This window comes from Sitodiplosis mosellana, unplaced genomic scaffold (genome assembly GCF_009176505.1).
Source record: "Sitodiplosis mosellana isolate CC-2019 unplaced genomic scaffold, AAFC_SMos_1.0 Smas_scaffold_6165, whole genome shotgun sequence".
Taxonomy (NCBI): domain Eukaryota; kingdom Metazoa; phylum Arthropoda; class Insecta; order Diptera; family Cecidomyiidae; genus Sitodiplosis; species Sitodiplosis mosellana.
In genome coordinates this window covers 4,130,912-4,156,642 of record NW_022601406.1, presented here as the reverse complement: position 1 = coordinate 4,156,642, position 25,731 = coordinate 4,130,912, and the positions used below count along the sequence as shown (strand labels likewise).

The 25,731-nt window shown below is 36.2% G+C and overlaps 2 protein-coding genes across 3 annotated transcripts in view; both read right to left on the bottom strand.

Moving 5' to 3' along the window:
* Nucleotides 1-25,731, bottom strand: part of LOC129574893 (cysteine--tRNA ligase, cytoplasmic) — a 349,418-nt gene that overhangs the window by 230,075 nt on the left and 93,612 nt on the right. The window contains exon 10 of one of the 2 annotated variants that reach the window (XM_055457514.1): nucleotides 14,372-14,381. The exons of the other annotated variant lie outside the window; for it this stretch is intronic. The gene's annotated coding sequence lies outside the window, so the exon portion shown is untranslated. Of the gene's footprint in view, nucleotides 1-14,371; nucleotides 14,382-25,731 lie in introns of those variants that run through there. 2 annotated transcript variants of the gene reach the window in all.
* LOC129574901 (protein krueppel-like) lies at nucleotides 21,039-24,629 on the bottom strand. Its single transcript, XM_055457526.1, has 2 exons — nucleotides 23,962-24,629; nucleotides 21,039-23,437 (listed from the first exon to the last, which is right to left on the bottom strand). Exons 1-2 carry the CDS (start codon nucleotides 24,008-24,010, stop codon nucleotides 22,041-22,043), a joined length of 1,446 nt encoding a protein of 481 aa, XP_055313501.1. The 5' UTR covers nucleotides 24,011-24,629; the 3' UTR covers nucleotides 21,039-22,040.

The window sequence follows — 25,731 nt, the reverse complement described above, 5'->3', positions numbered from 1 at the left end:
TTCAACGAAGAAAACAGTCGGATTGAAAAGTAGCCAGTTGCTGTTCACCAAAATCAAATTAACATCACTTCTAGCCGCGCTCTAACAATAGCATACAATACAATTGATGTGCGATGTGCAAAGAATCGTTGGAATGGATCAGTGGATAAACTGTTGATGTAAATCACATATACGGCGGTCGGTCGTACATGCTTCGGCGCCAAAAGTAGCCCAACACCGATCTGGCATCGGTGAATTGAAACGAAAGTATTTATGTGACGTGTGCAAAAAAGCGGAAAAAATGATGACAATGATGAAAATAAACGTAACTCTCGCCGTTTGCTTCTCGTTTCCTTTATTTTCCCGTTTGGGGCTATGTTGTGTTATTAAACGGTCGCTATAGAAATCCGTTTTGCTCTCACTCTCTCTAATTCAGCAACACTTGAATCTTAAACACATTAAATAGACATGTAGATTATCCAGTCCGCACCATGTGAGCGGTCACCGTTTCCAAAGAAGGAAAAATCAAACTACAATCATCTCCATCGCTTTAGTAAGGGATGTCAAGATGATATGCACACGGTAAATTCAATTCACATCTTTTCTCATGACAGTGAGATATGAGAGAAGAAAAAAATGATATTTACCTTCTTTGCCCGATCGCTCTTTTTCCGATTTATACTGAAAATGGTTGAATGGTCATTGGATTATTTTCATAAATATGTTTTTTTTTTGTATTTGTGTGCTTTATTTGAATACAATTGCTCAATGTGGCCGTGATGACAAACACACACGAAAATCTACACACCGTTGTTAGATAGTTTGGATTATTTTTGTGCAAATATTGACGGTCATTCGATTGTCATCTACTTGACCCCAATGAACACAAACCTCCTTTTGAGTGAACCTCACTCCTCTTTCCTGCCTCGCTTTTCACTCGAGGATGTCGAGAAAAAAAAATTGAAGCAAAAAAAAACTTCACTGATTTCAATCAGCAGCACATCTATTTCCAGATTCCGAAGAGTGAGAGAAGATGGGCGCGATCAGGGAGCTTGAGAAAATCTGTTTTTTTTTTCATGAGAAGATGATTTTGATTACAATTGTTTGTTTTGATAGAGAATACATCATCTCTAAATAATATTACTGATGAAAATCATTTGATTTTGAATAAAAGTTGATTTTTTGAGTGAAAAAAATATTTTTACGCGATTTTTATTTAGTTTTGAATAATCAGAACTGTTATTTAAGAAGAACTTCGCCTGCTACCGAATTAGGTGGCATTCATTTCACAATAAAGTTGTTTTGAAAGAGGAGTCGTTTTTTTTAAATCCCTAAACTCTTCTCGGTTTAATTTTTTTTTGTTTGGATGTTGAGTATTTTTAATTGAATAAGAATGTTGTCGTGACAAGGTAAAGGCCAGAGTTGTCTATGTTGGTAAGGCGCGCCAAAAAGTTCGATTCAATGACATGTGATGATTTTGTTCAACGACTTTCGACAATTTTTCCTGACCCCTGCAGACCTCTTGCAGAATGAACATAGAGCACGAATAATCTTCGCTTCGTTGCCGAATGCAAGACGCAGTGAATCGTCTGTTTTCATTGTGAGAGTTTAAGCAGCATAAAATCTAATTCACATTACCTTACCTTACCTTCTTTTTCCTTTCTGGGGAGGTAATCGTATTCAATGTAACTATTTTGTATCGATGATTTCGGTGACCATTGAACTAGAAAGAATTCCATAGTATTTTTTTTTTCAGTCCGGTTCTTTTTGAATCGATAATTTTTTTTTTTATCTTCTCTCGTTAGCCAACGGAATTCCACATACAATGCTTATGTCCTACGGTATTTTCGGCAATTGTTAATTTCTCGACAACTGATTTGCCTAGAAAATTCGTTTGGAAAGAAATCGTTTGACGCACCAAAAGATCTAATTGAAACTGCATTTCAACGAACAGTGACTGGCTGCTGTCAATCGAACCAAATTAGTTGCAAGATTGTTATCGATGGCGATCGACAGTTAACGAACATTTCGACAAAAAACATATTGTGTCGAACAGAAATGGCGCTCAACGAGAACAAAAAACATATTAAAATCGTTTTTTCCCTCGCTGTTATGCGTACATTAAAAAAAAAGTTCAGTATAGGAATAACGCAATCAGTTGACAGAAGTGAAGTGCGAAAATATCAAATTTATGCAACAAAACCACGAAGCGGCAAACAATTGACTGGAAACAGAGTTTTTGAGCCACAGTGCGCGTTCGCGCTCATTTCGAATGTGTCAACGCTCGTCAATCGATCCAAACAATAGTCTAATCATTTGGCGTGTACCTCCCGGGTGTATGACTTGGCTCTGCAAAACTTTCACACCAAATGTCATATACCGGAGCGCGCTCATGTTACAATGCAATTCAACTGTTGACAATCCACACAAAAGTTTGTTGAAACACCGCGAACAGCCTTGTAACGAGCACATTTGTTTCGCAATGCAATGCCAGCAAAAATTTACAATAAATGAAAATTTGGTTGCTGATTGAATTTGGAATCAATACAACCGTCTTTTTAAATGCCTAACCAAAAACCTAGTGTTTTCACACCTTTTTCAAACAATAACACGACGTACAGGTAACTCAATCGAACGGAATGTGAAAAACAGAACTTCGTTTTAGTTTGTTTTTTTTTTCAGCGCGGTTTTTTTAAACCCAACCGAAAAGGAAATGCATTGAAACAAGAAAGCCGTAATTAAACTTGATGTTGACAACTTGCTCATTGTACACCAATCAACTTATTTAACGCAATACAAACGGGAAAGGTACATCACAATGTAACTTTTCCTTGCAATAGAATTAGCAAATCTGTTTTTTTTTATTCCGAAACAGCGTTGACATTTCTAAGTTCCAATGCAACTATGTTAAATGGATCTTTTGTTCTCGTTTCGTCGAAAGAATAGAAAACAATAAAAAAAATATAATGAAATCTTTTCTAGGAAGCAAATTGCTTTGCTCTTATTCACAAAATTCATAATAAGAAATTTTATCGCTCCAAATATGTAGTTGAAATCAGCTACCTTGAATTAAAACACTCTTGCTTGCTCATTAATCGCAAAATTTTACTTATAATTCAAATAAAATTATTATGAATTAGCAATTCGATATGCGTTCATATGTACGAAAACCCATGGGTACCGGTCATAGCATGTAAATAATTGTACCATTTTTTTTTCTCGATAAGAATTCGAAAATTAATTTTTGGAGTGAATTCAAACTGATGAAAAAAAAAATCACGTCCCCCCGATAGCCCATCCTTCTCATGTTTGTTGATAAATTATTCGTCTTGACATTTGCCGATGGAAAATGTGATTTATTCGATTTATGCAACGAAAAAAACAGAAAATGTCACTAAAACCCAGTTTCATAGATCAAAAATGCTCCGCTTGCCTAAAAGGCAATCGTTTATGCCCAAAACTGATGAGAATCATCCTTGTTTGTGTTGAGAACTTTTATGTGTTTTTTTTTAAATCAAAACTGTAAATGTTCACATTTCATCACACCGAAAAATGAGTGTCTTCTTTTTTATCGAAAAAAGACTGTTTCGAAAGAAAAAATTCATAGGTTCAATTCAGTGAAACTGGAAAAAACGATGAAGTTTCCAAATGTTCAACAACTAACACAAAAGCTTCATGTTCATGTCGTTCGTTTCACACATACGCACACACACCGCATATTCTGTAACAATTTAAATTGTAAATACATAGGCATGGGATCATTAATCATTTGAATGTTTGAACTTGCAGAATACTTATGAGTTATTGAGATCTTTAAGGGTTCATCGAGATAAAAGAGCATTTCTTGCTGTAACAATTGTTACAATAACCGAACTGAACGGTTTGTCTCCAGCAGCAGTAGTAGCGGCAGCAGAGAAAAAAGAGAAGACAACGACGATGCACTATATCTCTGTATACAAAGGGTGCCCAGTAGCATCGGAGATGATTAAGTAGTACACATTTTATTATGTTCTTAAACAGTTAGCTGTTCGGTATCTGTTTGAATGGCATAACCGTTTCGAATGCAGCGTGACCGGTTTCTTTTTTTTTTTTTGTACAGTTGATTGTTCGTGTGTTCGTTTTTTTTTTATTGTCACCATTCGGTTGACTTTAGATCCTTTGCGGTGCTTTAAAAGTGTTCCACTTTTCTCTTTCTCTCCCAAAAGTAGAATCCTTTAAATTGAATGCATAATAATATATAAAAGCTGATGATAATTTGTAATACAAAATGTTTGACTGTTGAATCGATGAAAAGGCGATGATTTAATGTAAAAAGAGTTTTTTTTTTGTTTTCGGTTCTTCGCTCAGTCGTTCGGTTCGTTTGTTTGTAGAATAAATCATGTGCTGGACATTGGTTTGAAAATTGTAAACATTTGTTTTGAGTTGGGAATGGCTAATTGTGACATCAGAGTTTGACTAAACAAAATGGATGGTTGTGCCCGGCCAATTGTTTCCGTTGAAAAAAATTGACCCGAAAAAATGTCTCGGCACTCAGATGACAACTACATTTTGAAGCCAAACAAAGCGAAATTCATGCAAAAACGAAAATTATTTCGAGCCAGAAGCGTCGAGAAAAAAAAACACATTTTTCTCGGCGATTTAGAGTGAATCAATCGAGATTACCCATTAGCATACATGTTTAATGATAGATTCGTAGTGATGTATTTTTGATTTGCGACAAAAAATGTTGATGTATTTTTTGTCTAGGGGTTTATACAATGATTAAGTGTGTACATGGTGAAAGTGTTAGATAAATGACTAAACTGTTTGATTAAAATGCTTATTTTCGGCCATTAGTTGCTAATTATTATCTCTGTCCGTGTCATACCAACAAATTAAACCCGTTATCCGGGTGAAAATGTCAAGTTCAATGGCAAATACGATGAAATTATAAGACAAAAGTCCAGTTTCTGTTCGTTCGCTTTGCCGCATGTGTTATCGATGAACCGAGCCTAGCCTCCTGGCCCATTGTGCACAACCGATGCAAAAATACTCAATTTTTGTGTCTTCATCGCAATCGGTGAATGGACAAAACTCCGTTCGGTTATCTCATTCAAAGTGTGTGTGTATACTGGTACTCGTTCGTTTTTTCCTTCTCTCTCTCTCTCTCTCTCTGTTCGTGCATGGTCCTCCTTTCATTCGTAAATGCAAAAATATTCGGAATGTAATAAAAGAGAGTGTTTTTTTATCAATTGTGCTTCTCTCTTTCCACCAGAAATTCTTCGGTTCCGATGTGCGTACATAATGTGTGAATATAGATCGTAGCGCTATACACACAACATTCAAATGCGTGATTAAATTTGGATTGATATCAAACGAAGGCTTCGAGTGTATTTGCTTCTTTTTTTTTGCTTTCGGTTGTTGTGGATTTTGGTTCGCGTCATATTTCAAGTGCAATCATGTTGCTGGTTGGCCGGCTGGGCGCGCATCAATGAGTTTTGCACATAGTAGCGAATCATATCTTTTTATTATTTCAATTAAAGGTCCTCGTTTTTTTTCGTCACCGTTTGGTCACTGCTCGCCGATAGACGTGAGAGTAAATGGGAAAAAAATCATGGTCATAATCCCGTCACCTCACTTCTTGACCATTGACACACATGCATTTTGATCAATTTGAAATGGCATTTGAAAACACTGACTGCGTTTGCTTTATCTCGCCACTTTTGTGCCATAGCTGAAAAAACGCGATTTTTTCAAGTTCACAACTGTAATTGTAATCAGAATACGCGTTTTTTTTTCGTTTCGAATGTTTGCCGGATTTTTGATTGTGTGCGCTGCAAGCAAAGCTGCAATGTTAACCAAACATGGTTAGTATGTGCGTATCAATTGCGATTGCGTTTGTGTAGAAGTGACCGTGATGTGGTTGTTTTTTTTTTTGGCCACGCATCACCCGAATTTGTGCACATATAAAACAAATCGCGTCAAATCAATCATTCGGAGCTCCGGGTTATATTTGGTTGCGGTCAAACTTTGCCGCTTTTTATAGATGTACGTGTTTTTGTTGTTGTTGCTGCTGTTGTTTTTTCTAGCATTTATGCGTTGTTGTCCGTATTGCAATGCCAAATGTGTGTCGGATCATTTTTGTTTTGTCGCTTTGCTCGCTCTTGAATAACTGAGAATATTGGTGGCAAAAAAAAGGTGAAGGTTTTTCGAGTCAATCAAAGAGGTCGGCTAATGCACTGCATTCTTTGTACTCTAAAATGTGAGGCGCCTATCATTCGATCATTTATGCGCAACAAATATGTGTGCAAATGAATAACATCAACATTTTTTCGGCGCATTTTTTTCGTTGTTGCTTGCATATTTTGACGACTATTTGTCGTGAGCAGCGCGCATCTCAGTTTGAATGTCAGACAAGGATTTCAACCCACAACCCACTTCAAACACTCTAACTGAAATGGTCTGTAAAAGAAAAAATAACGAAATTTCCAATGTTTTTGTTTGAAAAAAAAGCAACAACAACGAGCAGTTCATGTTAACGGGCACCGCATTTTCTATGGACAGCATCTCGTTTATTTGCACTCTTACTCACGACTTTGCTTATGCTTTTGACTCCCGCTTTCTCTCCCCCCCCCCACTCTCCTTCACTCTCTCACTCTTGCTCTCAATCACTATGCTCGATTTGTAATTGAACGAACGAGCTCAGTGAAGAAAAAATGGAATGAGACGACAGCAAGGAAAAGATCTCGCTGTAAGTGAGAGGGAGAAAGTGAATCACGAGCATAGCGTGCAATGCAATCACATCAATCGCAATGCAAACATATCCGTTCAATGATTTGAAAAAGTAACGAAAATTTCCATTTGGATTAGTCGAAGCAAATATTTGCCCGAAAAAATGTCGTCGACGAAAACAATGAGTTTAAATCGACACTTTGAACATTTGCGACGAGTCAACCAGTCAAGAAAAAAAAATTGGATGTGTCTTGAAATGACATTGCTCCTTCACTGTACAAACACCAGATATAGACAACATTACGAATATTATGCATTTGCGATTTGTCAATTTTCTCTTTCTTTTTCTCGTTTTGGGTTCACAGTAACGCATTTTAGTTTTGGCTTTTGTTGATTTTCAGTTCAATCAGTTTATTTGGCAATTCGTTCGATTAGAGAATGGTTCACGTAGATGTCCCGCCGCCGTCTTGCAAATCAATTTTTTGACAATCTTTTTTTCTCTCGGTAAGATGGCTGATGGCGGTCAATTTCAAATGGAATAACAATCCAAGCAACAATTCAGCAGGAGCAATTGAATTTATGGTCCCCATGAGTGTATGTATGTGCATTTAGTATTTGTTGTGTGTGTGTGTTCTTTTTGATGTTCCACAGTAAATGTGAATGCCGAAATGAAATATTGAATTGATAAAATTAAGTGGTACTAGGCAATGCGTTTGATAATAATCGACCCATAACATAAATGTCGTTTCCTCCTTTTATGCGTTTCGATTTATTTTACATTCTATATTTTTTTTCCTCGTCTGTTTTGCTTCTGGCAGAGTACGCGCGCTCACGCGACCGGTTGCAAACGATTATTTGAAAATACGTATAGAAAATCCACAACTCATCAGACCTCCGAAAAATGGCCATAACTAAAACAATCAACCTATTGATAAAGCTATCAGTGTACGAACATGTTTCATATGTTCAAAATCAATATGCGAACCGAAACCGAACAATCAACAGACACTTCAATCGTTTCAATTAACTTCGACCGGAATTTTTTTTTTCCATTTCGGCAGCAAAAATGCAGACGCATTTAGATTGCAGTTCAGGAATAGAAACTGCTTGTATGAAGACATTTAGTTTTTCGCGGGAAAAAAGTTGTCTCTTTCGAAACGAGTTCCTCTCGGAACAGCAAAGGGCAGATGTTGGATCTTCAATTAAAATTTGAAATGCATTTTGGGGTTTCGTTTGCTTTCTTACTGTTACTACAGTGAATTAGGACTTTACTATTCTAATTACTTCGGTTTTTATATCAGAAGTGGACGTGTTAAAATGCTTAGATTACTAATTTAAAATACAATATAATCAATGAAAGTAGTAAAAAAACGTTTGATAAACACGTCAATGGTTTTACAGATAAATAAGCATACACATTAGCGTCATGGTTTGTCATTAGTTTATCATTACGTGGCAAACCACAGAACTATCCAATATATAGCTGACACTGTATATGTCAGCCCCCAGAAACACGTATTGAATTTAAAATGAAAATTGAATCATCAAAGTTAAGCATAATACTTGAAGAGTGTATTGGACGTTGTCCATTAAGCATAATACTCATTAAAATGAAATACTACTAATCATAATTTGTTTACTTATTTTCAATCATGAACACAGGTGATGGTGGTGGATGTAAATTCGGTGAATTCGATCAAAATGTAAAATTTTTGTTGCAAAGGGCGAGAGCGTCATGAGACTTGTTTCTTCTTTTCCATTTTAGCCTCGATGAAGAAGAGGTGGTTCAATGCGAGTGTCAAGAGATAGAGCCTTATCGATTGAATTTCGCATTTTTCTTTTTTCATTCCTTTCCATATATTTTGTCATCCCTTTTTCATGGCAAAAAAATCGCATTTTCATCTTCATATATTGCCATACGCCTAGATTATGACAGAGAGAGAGAGAGAGAGAGAGAGAGAGAGAGAAAGAGAGAGAGAGAGAGAGAGAGAGAGAGAGAGAGAGCATAAAATTCCAAAAGTGTATATGGGCAAGGGTCAGGAGGTGTAACGTTACCGAATTACAAATGTGCCCATAACATGGTCATTATAAGAGATATTTCGAAAGAGTGAAGACAAAAAATGAAGATCGAGTAAGGGGCAACAATAATCGAATCATAAAATGGAACCTTTTTTTGGTTTTTGTAGAGATATAAGCGTGTAAAAAAAAACTTAAAAAATTCGAAAGTTTTCATACATTCTTCTGACATCATCTCTTTCTTTTGCACATATTTAACACAAAAAGTACAGAGATTGCAGAAATCATTGTAATAAATGAATTTTAGCACAATTAGCTACATTTTATGCTTTTACTCTTTCTTGATATCTATTATGATAGCGGAGTAATGAGCATGTGAAAAACGTCGGTAACGTTACCGTGCGCCTGACCCTTGCCCATATACATCTGATTATATTAAGCAAACATTTTGTTGATAATTACTGCGTATGGTTTTTCTGTTCTTGCTCACATTCTCTTCAAATGAAATTTAAAAAGTCAAGACAATTAATTGAAACAAAAAAATACGCTAAATTTTGTAATCAAAGTGACTGCAACGCGAATAAAACGAACGAAAAAAGAGAAAGCGAAAAACGGCAGTTGTTTCAAGGGAGATATAGTCTCGCAGGTTCATTTTTATATAAGCCACTGAACTTTGTGTACCGAACAATTTCGTACGTATTTTTGGTCGGTCGATACTGTGTAATACAATGAAAAATTGATTCAATTTCAAATACATAGTTTTTTTTCCGCACATTCTCTATATACTCTAGCCGATCTTACAATCTCTGCCTTGTACTTGCTGTCTGTCGAAACTCATTTGTCATTCATTTGTGTTTTTGCGTAATTCCATTACTCTATCTCTCTCTCTCTCTCTCTCTCTCTCTCTCTCTCTCTCTCTCTCTCTGGCGTTCGCGCTCGCTGCCGATTCGATTTTCGCTTGGCCGGTCGGTTCGATTGATTAAAACAGCACACACAGGATGTCATCGTGCAAGAGTTTTTCAATATCGGGCGTGATATGTTAATTGTTTTCTGGTATACGATGATGGGGACTGCTAAAGCTAAGCTCTTATCACGGGGAAAAAATGCAAATGGCCAATTTTTTCGCTCGGCGCGATAGCCCCTCACTCAATTTTGCGTGTGTATTTTTTCACTTTGGCCGAAACGGCGATGTGAAGAAACGAAATGAAAAAATCGGGTGAAAGAGGAAACAAAAGGAACAACAAATGACCGATTGCAACCAATTTCAAAATGATTCGATATCGTCATGTCGTTTTTTATTTGTTCGCCTTCTTAAATTTCACTCGACACTGAATGGAGTGTGAGAGATGGCACTTGCGAAATATTCACACACAGCATAATTGATTTATCGTTAAGTCAAGCCAAGCCAAGCCACCATTTTTTTTCTTTCTGACGACAAACAACAACAAATCAACCAGGCCCGCGTATCATCCCGTCTGAGTCGACCCATTAATGAAAGGTCCTTCGTTTCGAATTTCGCTTCGTTTTTTTCTTCTTCACTGAGGCGAAATCGAGTATGATTCCCAATTTTTTTTCTCTTCTCTCGGTTTTTAATTGATAGAATAGCATGAATGAAATTTATTGCGCAGCTGCTTCGACGAGAACAAATCTCCAACAAATTCATAATGTAAAATGAATTTATTATTAAAACAATGTTTATTATATCATTTTTTTTTCTTCTTGCGCTTTGTGTCACAGACTTTTCAATACAAGAAAAAAATGAAAATCGAAGAGCGAACGAAATGAAACGAACAAAAAAACCAATGGCATCGTACAGACCAATACTGATTACGGGCACAATTGCAGGAAGTTGTTGATAAATATAGACAAATTTATCGAATGAACTCAAAACGTGCAGTTCAACCCTTACAATTTGTTGCGACAATGCGCAATGATTTCTGCTCGTTTTTAGCCCGAACAGTTGATAATTACCAAAGAAGATTGAGAAGAACAAAGAAGAAAATGAAGCAATAAAAATGCATTTGAATGTGACATCTCAATCGAGTGTGAATTAGCCAAACAAATCTTTTTTTGTCATCTTTCGATTTATTTATGTTTTGAACCGCTGTGCGTCGTATTTTTCTAAATTGCTTTCATTGAATTTGGCATATTATTCCCTTGAAAAATGATAACACATTTCGACTGATTTGTTGTGTATACCAATATCAGAAAGTGTCCATTGATTTACGTTTTGTTTTGCTTCATCTTCTTTTTTTGCGCGCTGATCATTTTTTGTCGCGAGTAAATTCACATTTTCAATCAAATCTGCATTGATTAGAATGGCAATGAACGTTTCGTCATGCGAATTTAGAAAAACGGCGAAGCAAAACAAAAACCGATACATTTGACTATACGATTATCGAATGCCGTAGTCGAGTATAATCAATAACATGAGAGCGAGTCATAAACAAAACCGAAATATTGTCGACCATTCGAATATTATATTTATTGAAGCCGTACAAACATGAACTCATGCATGTTTTTGTTTACTCTTGCGTTTGAGCCCAGAATTTCGATCGGTTGAAGCCGCATGACTGTGTGCTGTTTCGTTTCATTCTATTATTTTCAATAGACACTTTTGTTTCATTTTTTTTCACGAAGAATCCATAATTTTCAGTTGAACTAGCGATTTGGCATGGTTTATTTTTTTGAAGCAAAAAAGAAGAACAAGTTTTTGAATGTGAAACTTTCTTTTACCAAAGTACTCTTCAATAAAGGGCAATTTATGGATGAAAAAAGAGCGAGCAAGGTTTGGCAAATTCTTTCGGGGCGGTTGAAACACACACGATTCAAAGAGACACTATGCGTTGGTTCCATGTCAATATACTGAAACTTTTTTGGCATCGCTTTCAGGCAATCCACTAACATTGCATCCTTTTTAACCTTTTTCGATTGTGCACAACGTAACGAATGCATCAGAATTTATTGTCATTCTTCATTTTTATTGTAACACAGCCAGTCATTGTTGCTGCGAGCCAATTGAAAATTGGTGTATTTTACTTTTTGTTTGTTCGAATCAAAATGGATAATAAATCATAAATTTATTTGTACACAACAAAAACATCTCGAACCAAAAAGATATCATTCAGCATCTACGGCAACTTTTTTCCTCTTCACTTTTTGTCATTCAGCTTCGTTTTGTGCATTGTTTTGCTGGCAATGATTTCGATTCGGTATGTAATGTCGACTTCGATCTTTTTCACACCCGATCATTGCATATTATTTCTACCATTTTTGCTATTTCTATCCTACTCATTCTCTTTCTGTACTTCGAAAAGTCTTTTTATTTCTCTCAATCTGACTCCTCTCTCTTTTTCTCTCTCACCCTCTCTCCCTTTCTCTGTCCGAATTTCGATTGGAATATATAAATTTCGCTTAACAATGGCACGATTCGTGATCGTTTGTTATGATTCATAAGTGCCGTGACACAGACTATTGCACTCTAATGCGATTCGATAGATTTTTGAAGTGTGCTCGTTCATCTCTCAAGTCGCATCGATGAAGGTGGATTCAAACGAAATGTCACGCTTCGATTCCGCAAACATTTCTTAACCGTTGCCATTCAATACACGATTTGCTTTTCTCTTCAGTTTTGAGTCATTCGTTTCGTTTCAATGTTTAGTCATTTTCTTGGAATTAAAATGAAAACGTCATCACCTGCAATATGGTTTTTTGGGCAATAATAGAAAAATTCAGAATGACCGGGAATCAATTTCCAAAATTCAAAAATGAATTTCCAATTGAAAAAGTGATTAGGCGAGAAAAAAAATGGCCGCTTTTGGCCTAGGCTAATTTCAAATGTCGTATCTCGATGTTGCGATCGGAAAATGTCAAAAAATTCATTAACATTTCTTCTCTTCATTAACACATTTGCCGTGCACCGTATCCATCGTCACCACCAAACGAGATAAAAAAACCAAGAAAAAAGAGAAGAAAAAAAACCGAAATAGTTCCGCTCGTGCTCATATTTATCGCAGTGCGCATTCATTCCCCCCGGTCCTATCCGCTTGTTCTACCTTTTGCGTAAATGAAAACAAATTAAACGATCAAAATAAACATGCGCAATGTGTCTCGTGTTGGCTGCGACCGAGCGGCTGCACCAAGTAGCACATAGCCCGATATACACAACGAAATATCTCAAAATGCCACCCCACAATATAAACACGATTAAAGATTTAATCTTGAAACGTAAACACAACACAAGTAAAGCGATAGCGCGCGCGTTCACATCAAATGTGCCACTGCACCTTTTCCACCAGATACACTTCTTGATTAATAAAAGAAAAGATGATGAAGAAGAACAACAACAAAACACATTGAGATGAACACATTTCATCGGTGTTTTGTTGTTGTTGATGTTGAGTTCTCCTTTTCTGCAGCGCACGCGTTACCAAATTACAAATTGATCTGAATTGATGCGGAAATAACGGAAATACGATCGAAATGATTCGAAGTTTTTTTTTCTTTCTTGCGGGATTTGACTTAGGTTTTAATTCAAGCAAAATACAAAGGAATTTGAGCGGAATTGATTAACGAAATCAAGTTCACTTTGAGCAATTGAAAATCTCCGATATTTCGACAAAAAGTCGTTATAACTATCGAAAAGATGTGCATTTTTTGAATGATAAACATGAAATTTGTGCATGGATTCGTCAAAAAATTCAATTACTTTGTAAAAATTGATGAAATTGTATTCGATATTTTCGGCTTTCTCTCATTTCCAATTAAGTCGAGTCTAAAATACGGCCCATTTGTTCTTTGCTCGAATCGAAACCCTAGTATCAACGCTCAAAAAGCACCTAATTCGAATTTAAAACAACGAAAAACTCAGTGTTTTTGTCAGTTTTTTTCGTGTGTTGAAAATCGATTTAGTTTTTACCCTAACACAAAAATGCGATTTCCGTTATGTTTATTTGTTCTCCTATTTGTTTCAGTTTTATGGTTTCATTTGTGCTATATTTCCTAATCCGTTTGAAGTTGATGGTCGGTGAGTTTGAATGCACCGTTTGTTTCCGAATACTTAATTTGTTCGTTTTATTTTTCCACCAAAAATGGTTCAGTTGTTTTTTTCCGTTCAATATTCAAATGGTCCGAGACTAGCAATTTACTTTTTGTCTCTCTAATCTGGAGCTATTTTGTAATTATCCTTGAAAACTGGAACCAAAAGAACTAGCACTTTTGTCGCCATTAAATTGAAATTTGACTTTTTGCATTCGAAATGTGTCTGAATCCAGCCCGGTGACAAAAAAGGCAGTTGTCTGGCCACCATTGAGCTGGCAACAAATGAATTAGTTGCAGTAACACGCGACAGCGTCCTTATTTTTTTCCTCCTAATTTTTGGAAATTAATATCGAATTCACGCATACACACTTGGAACCGTGCAAAGCCACATGTACCAACCGTTGAAATTCATTGCGGTGCTATTGCCCACTACTTAATTCAACAATGCTTCGAGGGTTTTCCCCTTTTTTTTCAATCGAGCGAAATGCTTCTTTTTTTTTTAAAGAAAAATTTCCGTTTTTTACACATTTTTGGTGGCATATTGCATTTTTCCATACACATACACAGTATGCCGTTTATTCGAGAAATTAGCTCGTGCTTTGAATGTCCTTGCTCTCGCACTCCGGTTAACTCAACGGGAGTATTGTGTGCTCGATCGATGATAATTGTAGCAATAGTTGTGTAACAAAAAATATTATGTTCGCGTGCTCAAATCAACTCCTTTATTTTTCGTTCCACTAACTGTGCGAGCTGGGTGCGGCAACACCGTCGAAAGAGCAAGAGGGAAAGGGACACAGAGAGTGAGAGAGTTGTTGATGAAAAATAGGGTTGTGTAACAACATATTCAGATACAAAAACCTTCTTTTTTTTCATTTTCCGAATATTTGGAAACGTAGCAGCATGATTGTGTAGCCATCCGACTCTGCTGACAATACAAATAACAATCGGAATGGATTAAACATACTCCGTTTTCCTGCGTTATTTTTGCCAAATAAATAGAAAAAAAAAAATTGTGTACACACACAACGGAGATAATTTTTTTCTCTCTCTTGAAAAATGTTTCCCTGATTTTGATGGGTTTTTTTTCTTTGTTTTCGCATGTGCTCAAGAGAATTGGTGGGCTACTGTTTTCCTATGAAATAGAAGCAAAAATTTCGGTAAATTGAAATCGAACGCAAAAAAACGTTTGGGGTGTTTTGTTATTTGTCACCGGCGCACAATGCATTTATGTAATACGCACAATGGCCATACTTCAGCATGATCGATGTGAAACTAATGTCATTTTTTTCGGTCGTTTTAAGCTTGTGCGCGACAGCGAGCGAGTGTATAAATGCACGCGCATCTACCTCGATATAGAGATGCCCGTGTCTCTATCTCTTGAACATGTCAACGTCACAATGAATTGAAACGTAATTATCGGGTTAGATTTTATGATGTGCGTACATGTTGCGAGAAAAAAAAAAGAATGCGCGCCACAACTACCGAACAATACACATGCCGGCCTGACGGAGAACTACCGAAATATGAACTACATATTGATGATATTGTGCCGGATTGAAAATAACCAGCCAAATCAGTCGGAAAAAATGTACACCCTTTCCATCTGCAACAATATGATGACGACAACAGCACATTATTTCGCTCAACTCACTCGCCCGTCGATTGCATTTGATTGTTACATCATTGTTAATAATAGTCATTGTTCGTAAAGGATTTACTGGACGCGCTTTGACTAACAATAAATTCGGGCGTTTAGCAAAGGTTGTCCATAATAACTTTCATCAAAGACGTGAAACAATCGGCTAGTAAGTGAGACGTCAGGGAGAAAATGGAAAGCGCGAACGCGAGTTCAACCACGTCCGCACCCATTCATTGTTTACGTCAAAGTAATTATCGCATAATTCACTTGAACAGATCATGCATCAATTATGACTATGTTTTGTTATTAAAAATTATGAATTTACTTAAATTTTTGGGATGAATAGGAATAGCAGCAAAAAATTATTTATAATTATCAAAACAATTAACAAATAAATGGATCTTTGCGTTTGAGTCGGCGTCTAAAAATCAGACTCTGAATCATCGTTCACTTGTAAATTTGTTGATTCATTTGAAGAACAAACCGAAAACGGGAAAAAAAGGAAGAGAACGCATGCAAACATTCGATGCCATCGGTGATTACATCAAAATGCTTGTCCAAAAAGTAGCCCAAATGTGTATGGCACAGGAACAAACATCAAACCTGTGTGCGTGTGTGTGTGTGTGTGTGTGTTTGTATGTGAATTTCGATCAAAATCTCAAGATGAGCAAACAAAACATTTGTCGGTGTAAACATTTGACATTCATATTTTGATTGTGGTTGCACCTGAGCATTTTTCGCGCGCTGATTTTTTTTTTATTAACGGACAGTCGACATGCGTTCATTGGGTTTGGGAAAACCGTTGTCGCTCTGACGCAATATTTTGAGCGCAACGAGAATTCTGGTTTCTCTTTGTTTTTCTCTAAATTTGTTAATTTTCTCCCATGTTACTGTATACTCTATACATATGCTGTTGTCGGTTGGTGATGCTTGTCTCGTTGTGTTTGTTTCGTTGGTTTTATTTCACATTGGTCTAATTCATATCTCCATCCATGATTCATATCGGCCATTGCAATGTTGAAAAAGGTGCATCCGCCAAATGTGTTTGTCCACCTAAGGTAGATTTAAATCCATCTTTCTCTGTTAAAAGATCAAACATTCTTTCAAAAACGGTGGCAACGCCGGAAATTATATTTTCATTCGCAAGACTCAAGATGAAAACAGTCTGGTTGTTCTATTTCGATCTAAGGCAACTGTCAGCAACAATACTCAATGAACAAGTGCGCTTGAAATAAAACCACATTCAAGAAAATAAAAATCCATTCACGTCTACCGTTCGGTGTGTGTGTGTAGATTTCATTCATGAAAGGATTAGACTACACTGGTCTATAAAGATCAGTGCGGTCGTTGTTTGAAACAATGAGTAGCGCTTGTAATGAAAGGGTTTAAATTTGTGCTCTCCGAATTTATTTATGAATGTGACACTGAGAAAGACGGGAGTGTGTGTATGGCTCAGCCCAAAATACGTATGCATATTGCATATTCAATTTCACAGAGCCCAAACGGACACAATGAACCAACACCCGAGCAACTCAACTACACAAAACTAATTAGTATAAAATTACCGAACGAACAAAGTGTGGAAAGTCATGTTTATAATTGGATTGCTAATGTCCACTTCTATTTATCCTCGACACACGTAGGTATATACTCTCTCTCTATTTCTCTTTCTCTCTCTCTTTCTCTCTCTCTCTCTCTCTCTCTCTCTCTCTTTCTTCCTTTCTCTCTCTTTCTCTCTCTCTCTTTCTTTCGCCCAGTTCTTGTCGCAAGCCAAAAGACAATAGCACATGGAAATGAGTTTCAACTTCGAGTAATTGAAGCATCATAACTTCTTTGCAATGTGATTTTTGAATGGCCGAACAAAAAATCTAGTCATTTCATTTGGACGAAAAGAAAAAAAAATCGGGGTTTCGTGCTCTTTGCCCAAGATTTTGTTTCTTTATATGCTGATGCACACTTTCTGACGAGATTTACATTGTCCAGTTGACAAATTTTACCACTGCCGTCAATGGTGTACATTGCCGTCAATTTTACCTGTTCTTTTTACCTCATTCCAGTCCATTTAATAGAGCAATCATTTGTGAATCGCCGTTGTTTATTTAAGGAATTATGCACATTCGTTGCAATAAATCGAAACAATTTTTTTTTCTTCTGCTTTCATTGCCCGGCAATGAGAAGATGAAAAAACAACAACACACAACATTTTCGCAACGAATGTGTGTATTTTTCCCGGTTTGAAAAGGAACATCGCCTGCAATGGTCAACACATTCTTACCTGTCAAGTCTAAAGTTTCTGTTTATTTAGTACCTCGTTTCTTTCTCTCTTTTTTTGGCGAATGACTCTCACAAAATGTTTATTTAAACTCGTTTTGTGTGTGCCTTCGTTTCGAATGGTCCCATTGTCAACATGAACCCTATAAAATCTTTCGGAACGATTCGCAAACAGAGCAGAATATACAGTTTTTATGATGATATGCAAATAAAATTAGTTTTTGCACTACTTTTTCTTTACTCTCATTTCGTTTCTTTGCATATTCGGTTGCATCTTGCGTTGGTGCGGTACACACACAGCAGAGCCATGTTCGGTTTGCTCCTTATCATCTGAATGAATTTCGGTTTGATGTTGGAATAATGCATTTTTAACACGATTAAGACACATTACTCTAAACATTTTATGGGCTGCATTTGTTGTTTGAACGAACCTTTTTCTTCGTGTTGCTGAACGCATTTCTACTGGGCCCGAGTAAAAATGAGCGGAATAGAATGGACTTTGGGCGAATTTTGTGTGTTGTCTCGTGTACAACTGTGTGCCGAAGTAACGAGAACTCATGCTTCTAATCTAACGCACAAAAATGATGTGTGTGTGTGTGTGTGTGTGTGTGTGTCGTCGGTTCGTTTCGACATTTTAATTGAATTTTTATAATAATCGTTTCGTTTGTTCGTCGATGCACGTCATATTGTTGACCTATCGCAAATGTTTTTCTATGTGATAAAAACTTGTCGATTTCATTTGGAATCGATTGTGATGGCGGTGGTGGTGGCCGCCACATCGGTTTGGTTAAAATGTAAATAAAATGCCTTTGTTTTTGGTTGAATTGATAGTAATCCTGTCCGAATCGAACGATGGACCTTTTTTTCCCGGAATTTTTTCTTTCTTCGTTTTCGTCGATTTCTATTAATTGAATATAACTTGATTGCTTGGCCAAAAGCGAGAATAATATTTTTATCAGCGAAATGCAATTCGTCGCTGCTGGTGGAAATAAAACGCACTAAATGGAGTTGGTTTTACAGTTTAACCGGTTTTGCGGTAGTTCGTGCACGTATGACCGATTATCATCGCCGCAAACCATAATGATTTGGGCTTTTTGAAAAAAAGGCAAAGACAAAGGCATACAAAGAGTGCGAGTGAGAGAGAGAAAGAGACGCAAAACTACATTTGAACTATAAATTGATATGAGTACACAACAAATGGTAATCAAAATATTGAACTTGCTGCTTAAAAATCCGGTTGCCTATACATTATCGTGGTCTATATTTACTCTCAAACATTGACAACTGATTACATTGAGACTGGTTTTCTCGTTCGGTTGGTGTCATCAATTTTTGGAAATTTTCCCCTTCAAAACGCAAACTCACCGATGTTCATGATGATTTCATAGAGATAACTTTTATCGAACCGAAAATTCTCGGAACAAACAACGGATGAGCACAAGAATTTCGGCAGTGTACTGGCTCTGGTTCATAATTAAGTCGATAATAACCGGTAATCAAAAAGTTGAAAGTTTCTACACAACTTTGACCAGAAAAAAGATGTCATTAATCGATCGAACTTTGCATGTAGTTTCGGAATGGATGTGATTTTCGAATGAAAGACACATTTCTCGTGTGGATAGATTGAGGGAGAGTCAGCAAGAGAGAGAGAGAGAGAGAGAGAGCGAGAGAATAAAAAAGGAAGAGAGTGAGAGAGTAAGACAAAACATTATGGAAATGAAATCTGTATAGAAAAAGATCTCGCGAGCACGTGAGATAGTAAAGAAAATCAAGAGAGAAAGCGAAATAAAGACAGTGATAGAGTGTAAGAGAGGGCGAAAATGGAAAAAAGAAGAAGAGAGTGAGAGAGAGAGAGAAAAGAGCTTGGAATTCCTCTTAATAGATCTAAATTGGTAAGAACTGGAGAATGGCCGTCGGCGATGTTCAATACGTATTCCTAACCGGAAGTTACATTCAAAGACTTTAGATTATTCGCAGAAAATCGCACTTGATGCTTTACTCTAATGGATTGCATACGCGCAGCACAACCGAGATAGCCATTGAACTTCAAAGAGTCCAGCTTGAAGACAAATCTAGAGAGTTGAGTAGTAGCAAGGCATAATTAATGAGCTTGAGTTAAAACGACCGAAAATGAAAGGGAAAATTAAATTTTGATTGAATGAAAAACGAATATCAGCCGAAAATGACCGACATTCTTGCAAAGCTTAGCAACTCATTAGCGATAAAACTTCTCTTCTTCAAACCATTTACAAACCAGTAAAATGCTACAAACCAATCGATTGCTGTAAAAGAAGAAAACAGATCGAAGAGGCTGAAAAAAGGCTGTAAAAGAAAGGAAAACATCGCATGACTGATTTTGTTTTTTGTTTAAAATGAAATTGAAATTTTATTGAATAAATTTTTCTTTGTCAAATTAAATGTAGGGTTTTGGTTTTGGCAAAGGATTCTTCATTTCTTTTTTTTGAGGTTGTTGTTATTACTCTATGATTCAATGCTGATATCATGTACAATAATTGTTCTTTGTCTCCTATTTCTTCACTGTTACACATTATGTGGAATAAATAAAATAATGAAAAACACCATTTTTTTCTGTCTCGTATGCTTTAAATGACATTTACACATATACAATATAATTCGATTATGGCAAAGGTAATTAAATGGTAATAATTAAATATTTCGTAATTTTTCTCTTTTGTCATCATCATCAAACTTCTTCTTCTTCTTCTTTTTCATATCAGAATTCATCAAGTGTTTTTTTTTCTCTGAATTAGTTACTGTTGTTTTTTTTTTATTTGGTAATTCGGTAACTCATTTGATTTTTCATATTTTTTTTTGGCTTTTCTTTCATTTAAAAATAGAACTTTTACATGTAAATATGAATATTAAATGTAGATTACGATTGGGGGGACGAGAGATGAAAAGTGAAAAAGAAAACGTCTTACAATATAAATCATCATCTATTTTGTTGTTGCTGTTTTTTCTCTTCTTCTTTTTATCTCAATAAAGACATTAGTTTTCCTCTCTTTTTTGTTGTTGTATATATATATATATTCATTTGTATTGTGTATAAATTGTTCGAGCTATATTTATCCCTGATATAGATTCTCTCTGGTGTGTGAATTTGCGTATGTGTTTTTGTTGTTGTTTCTTTTGTTTTAATATATTTCACCCATTTCCATATAACAGAATTGATTTGTGTTGCTTACATTTAGGCTTGATTTACAATTTTTTGTATCAAAAAATGACAATCCGTTTTGTTTTTTTGTTTTTGGCAAATGAAGTGCTCCCCACTGGACCATATACAATGGTTGATGTTCGTTTGTGAAGGTTTGTGTTTTCTTCAATAAGTTGAACGGATTTCGTACGAAAATTGATTTATTAGTTTTTCTTTCTTTAATATAACGAAGGAGACTAAATTTCACTTACAAATTTACTAATGATTAGACAGAATTGGCCGTACTTTATCAGTCGACCAGAGTTTTTAAACACTAAGACGTGGAGTTTGTTTTTTTTTTGTTAGACTTTTTTTTTCATCTTCTTTCATTCTTCACTAGATTGTACAATTCATTTAATAATTTCGACTTGTTCATCTTTCTTTTTTTTTGGTTATATTATGGCTTGCTTACGAACTAAACATCTTCATAATTCTTTACTTCGATCCTTGCGCTCGCCCATCTTAGCCGCAAATTATAACAACTGAACGGATTTTTTTTTGCTCATTTTTCTTTATGCACAAAAAAAAACGAACGAAACAAAATCAAATAATAACGCGTTGTTTCGTTGAACAAAAAAAAAACAAAAACTCCCAACTGAACGGTGCAGAATTTTTTTTTAACAAAACGGTACGCGCACGCAAGCGATCGACAACGTTAAACAGAAAACGAAACATTGAGAGAGAAAAATAGAACGAAAAAAAAATCTACAGTCAGTTTTAACATTTGAAAATTGCACGGTCAGTGATCAGTTCTGTGAGATTCGACAATTCATCACCTCGAATGGATTTTTCTCCTTTTTTTCGATTTAAATTTTTCAAATGTTTTCAATTACAAAATGAAATATCAAACATTGATGAAAAACGAATTTCAAAATTGTTGGAAATCCCAATCTCCAAAAGAGAGTGAATCGAAGATCGACGAAAAAAATAAGCAAAATTAAACAAACAAATAGAAAAAAAAACGATTTCTCTCTTCGAATCTCTGCGCAAATCAAATTCTACACCGAAATATTTCTAGCCAAAAATGACTTGAGTTTAAATCTGAACAACAGTTGTGTACTTACGTCGAATGTTCAACACCATTTGAGTTGCTGTTAGTTTTCTGAAAACTTAATGAGGATTTAAGTAATTCGAACAGTGTGTGGGCATATCGAGGATGCTTTGAATGGATCAAACGGCTATCGAATATGGTTTGTGTTCACGTTTATCGCCATTGTCCGAATTACTGTCGATACTTAAATCTAATGGCATATCTTGTGCGTCACTGTAGTCACTCTCTTTGGCGCATTGTTCGTACAATTCGTGTTCGATTGGTGTTGGCAGTTTACGAATCCCTGGATAGCCCGGATGGCTGAGATGCAAATGCTTAAACATGACTACACTTTGTGTGCTCAAATCGAGCAGATCATCTTGGCTTGCATCGGACCGTGATGTAATGGATTTGTTGTCAATGGACATGACCGGTGACATGGCTGGTGTAAGTGGGCTGCTGGTGCATTTATGATTCATTAAATGATGACTGCGACGGAAGGTCACGTTGCATGTGTCGCATCGGAATGGTTTCTCATCTTGATGAATGACAATATGCGCTTTCAATTGATTCGAATCGGAGAATTTCGATTTGCATTTGTCGCAGGCGTACGGTTTTTCGCCGGTGTGAACGCGTAAATGGCGTCGCAAATTGGCCACTTGAACAAATTGACGATCGCAATGGTCGCAATGGTATGGTTTTTCGCCCGTGTGCAATCGCATATGTGTTTTCAAATGATGATCACGTGTAAAACGTTTGCTACAAATTGCACACGCGTATGGCTTTTCGCCGGTATGGGTGCGCTCATGGTTTTGCAGAACGTGTTTGTAGCCAAATGATCGGTTGCATGTTTGGCATGTGAACGATTTATCACGGGTTGGCTCTTTGTTTGGTGTGGTACGAATCGATGATGATGACGGCGATTGATGTTCCATCGAACCAATCGATTGTGGCGATGAACCGGAGGTGGGTGGGCTTATTGGACCCGGACTAATGCCCATTGGTGATGTCTCCAAATTTGTGTATGGCTGATACAAAATACGAGTCTGTTTGTAGCTGGAGACGGTTTTGCGGGTCTTTGATTTTTTGGCAATTGAACTGGCTTTGGTCAGTAAATGTTCATCATGTTTTAAATCATCGTGAATATTTAATTTGTAATTGTTATTGGTTAGCTCTTCGTTGGTTGTCGTTGATACAATGTTATTGTTGTTGTTTAACTTTTTTACGCTTTTCACACTGAGCGCCGGTGAAATGGGCGAAATTGGTGGCGATGCAGCTGCGCTCAATGGCAATTGCCAGGGGAAAAACGATGGATGCGGATAGAGTTTTGATAGTAATGCGGCTGCCGTTTGATTTGCAGCAAACATTTGTGGCGTTAACATACCGATGTTAAGACCTGGGTATAAACTGTGTTCGGGTAAACCACCATTTGGTAACCCACTCAATGACGATGGCGATAATGGCGACGATTTATTCAATTCATCGTGCTCATGCTTTATATTTGCCAAAAAATTCGCTTGAAGTGCAAGAGCTGCATCTGGAAATGAATAGAGGGAAATCCACTTGTTAGCTTAAATGCCGAAATATTGCTTTCTTTTATTTCTAAAAGGTAATTTTGAGGAATATTGCGGTCAATTGAAATTTAATCGAATTTTTTTTTTGAACAAATTGAAATTTTGAAGAAAAAAATTGAAAATTTTTGAAGATTAAAAAATTTGAAAGAAAACACTTTTGAAAGAAATGAAACTCGAATCTGATCTAAACAAAGAAAATGACCCATGAAAAATGATTGAGGATTTTTTTTTTGAAAAAAAAAAAACAAATTAATAAACGGATAAAACCCCTGTGCTATTTTGAATTTTGGCCTACAACAAGGTAATATCCTAAGTAATAATTGAACGAAATAAAACCGAACGCGGAAGAATTCACACGAATAAAAGTTTTAAATTCAAAAAAAATATTTTGTTCGAAACGGTTGAATCTCCGTTTGGAATTGCGTTTAAAATTCACAAGGAAAATCAAAATGATCTGACCCAAGAAACAAATAAAAAATAAACTTACTTCTGGCAGTTTGTGCATCTTGTAAAAGACTAAGCGCTGACATCGGCATGGTTGTAGTGTAAATTGTTCTTCAATCTCTCCCACACACGAAAAAAAAACTTTGATTTTGAATGTTCTTTCGATATCAATCACAATATTGTTTTTTGTTTAGTACACTAGTAGCTCCTTGACATATTCATAATTTTCGTTTTGTCTCTAAAATATGTGTCCGTTGTTGTTTTTAGTTTAAAATGCACTGATTGTCTGTTTTAACTATTCCTTATTGAAATGTAAGACGATCTTATGCGGTAAAAATGGCAATGTTTTTTTTGTTTTAGTTGGTGTGTTGTGTCAAAAAATAGGATCTCGAGTTGTTCCTCTTTTCTTATTTGTTAAACACTTTAAATTGGCTATGAAAAATTGTCACTTAGTTTGTACTATGGTTGTATGATTGTTCAAAATGTTGTATTTTTTGGAAATGTGTAAACATTTTTTTTTCTCTTCGAATTTCGCTTTTTTTGGTTTCATGTAAAAAATTGTTGTTGTTTTTTTATTTGTTGGGGTGAACGAAAAAAAAAACGTTGTTTTCTCTTTCGAAACGGAAAAACGTAAAAAAAAATTTGTATTTGTTGGAAAATAAAGTCTCCGTGCCTCAGTTATGCGAACCAATTCAATGCCGAAACACGACTGAGTTATTTTCCAAACCTGCACCTAACTAATATCGTTCTACGGCCAATAGTCCTCGCAATAACATTCAACAATAACAGCAACAGCAACAGCAACAGCAACAACAACAACAAAAGCAACAGAAACGGAGTAAGATTCACTCTCTTTCCTATTCGCTTATGTTTTTCAGTTCGGTCGGTATTTTTTTTCCATTCCATTTCTACTTCGCTCTCTCGGTCGAAACAGGGAAGTACATAAACACAGAAGGAACAGAGATACAGTCGCACGCACCAATACACATAAACATGTGTACATAGCGCGGGCCGAACTCTTGAACACAGCAGCGGTGCCCGAGAAAGAAGAGAAGAGCAGCAGCAGCGTAGCGTAGTCCATCGTCGTGACGAAATACGGCGCATACACTTATGTACAAGTATGTGCGTGGCCAGTCTTTGTATATGTACCAAGCAAGCAAGCAAAGAAAAAAATAAACCTTATTTACCCATGCAGTTGATGGACGCACCGAGGGTTCAGCTCTTACGTGTACGACTTTACGTTTGATTTTATTTTCCCTTTATTCTCGGACATCAACTTCGGTTCAGCGAGGAGAAGAAGAAGAAGAAAAAAGCTCACACACAACACAGAATGAGATGGAGAATGTGTTTAGCAAGCGTACGCAATTATTTGGAGATTCCATTGGATTTTTATCGAATGCTTCTCAAAAATGCTATGTGTTTAGGCTTGAATCGCTTTTTTTTTCTTCGTTGGCTCATCTTTGTGCCGTCGTGTTAGACGATCATGTTTTGCGACACTTTACCTCAAAAGCCATTGATTGTCGTCCGAAGCGTTCGAAACGCTCATTTTCGCACGACATTTATTCAATTTTTGATTTGACAAGAGCAAATGCATCCGATTTAGCCATTCCACCATTCTTGCTCCATTCTTTTTTTCATTCCAAACTTTTTCTCATTTTTTCCACGTCCCATTGTTTCAGAGATATAATTTTGGTTCATTTCAATATTTGTAACTCAAGATTGGTCTTCTTAGTACGTTTAATATGTAACGTTTGCTGTAAACGCAACCGATTTTCACCAAAATTTCAAACAAAACACCAAAATGATTAGGTGA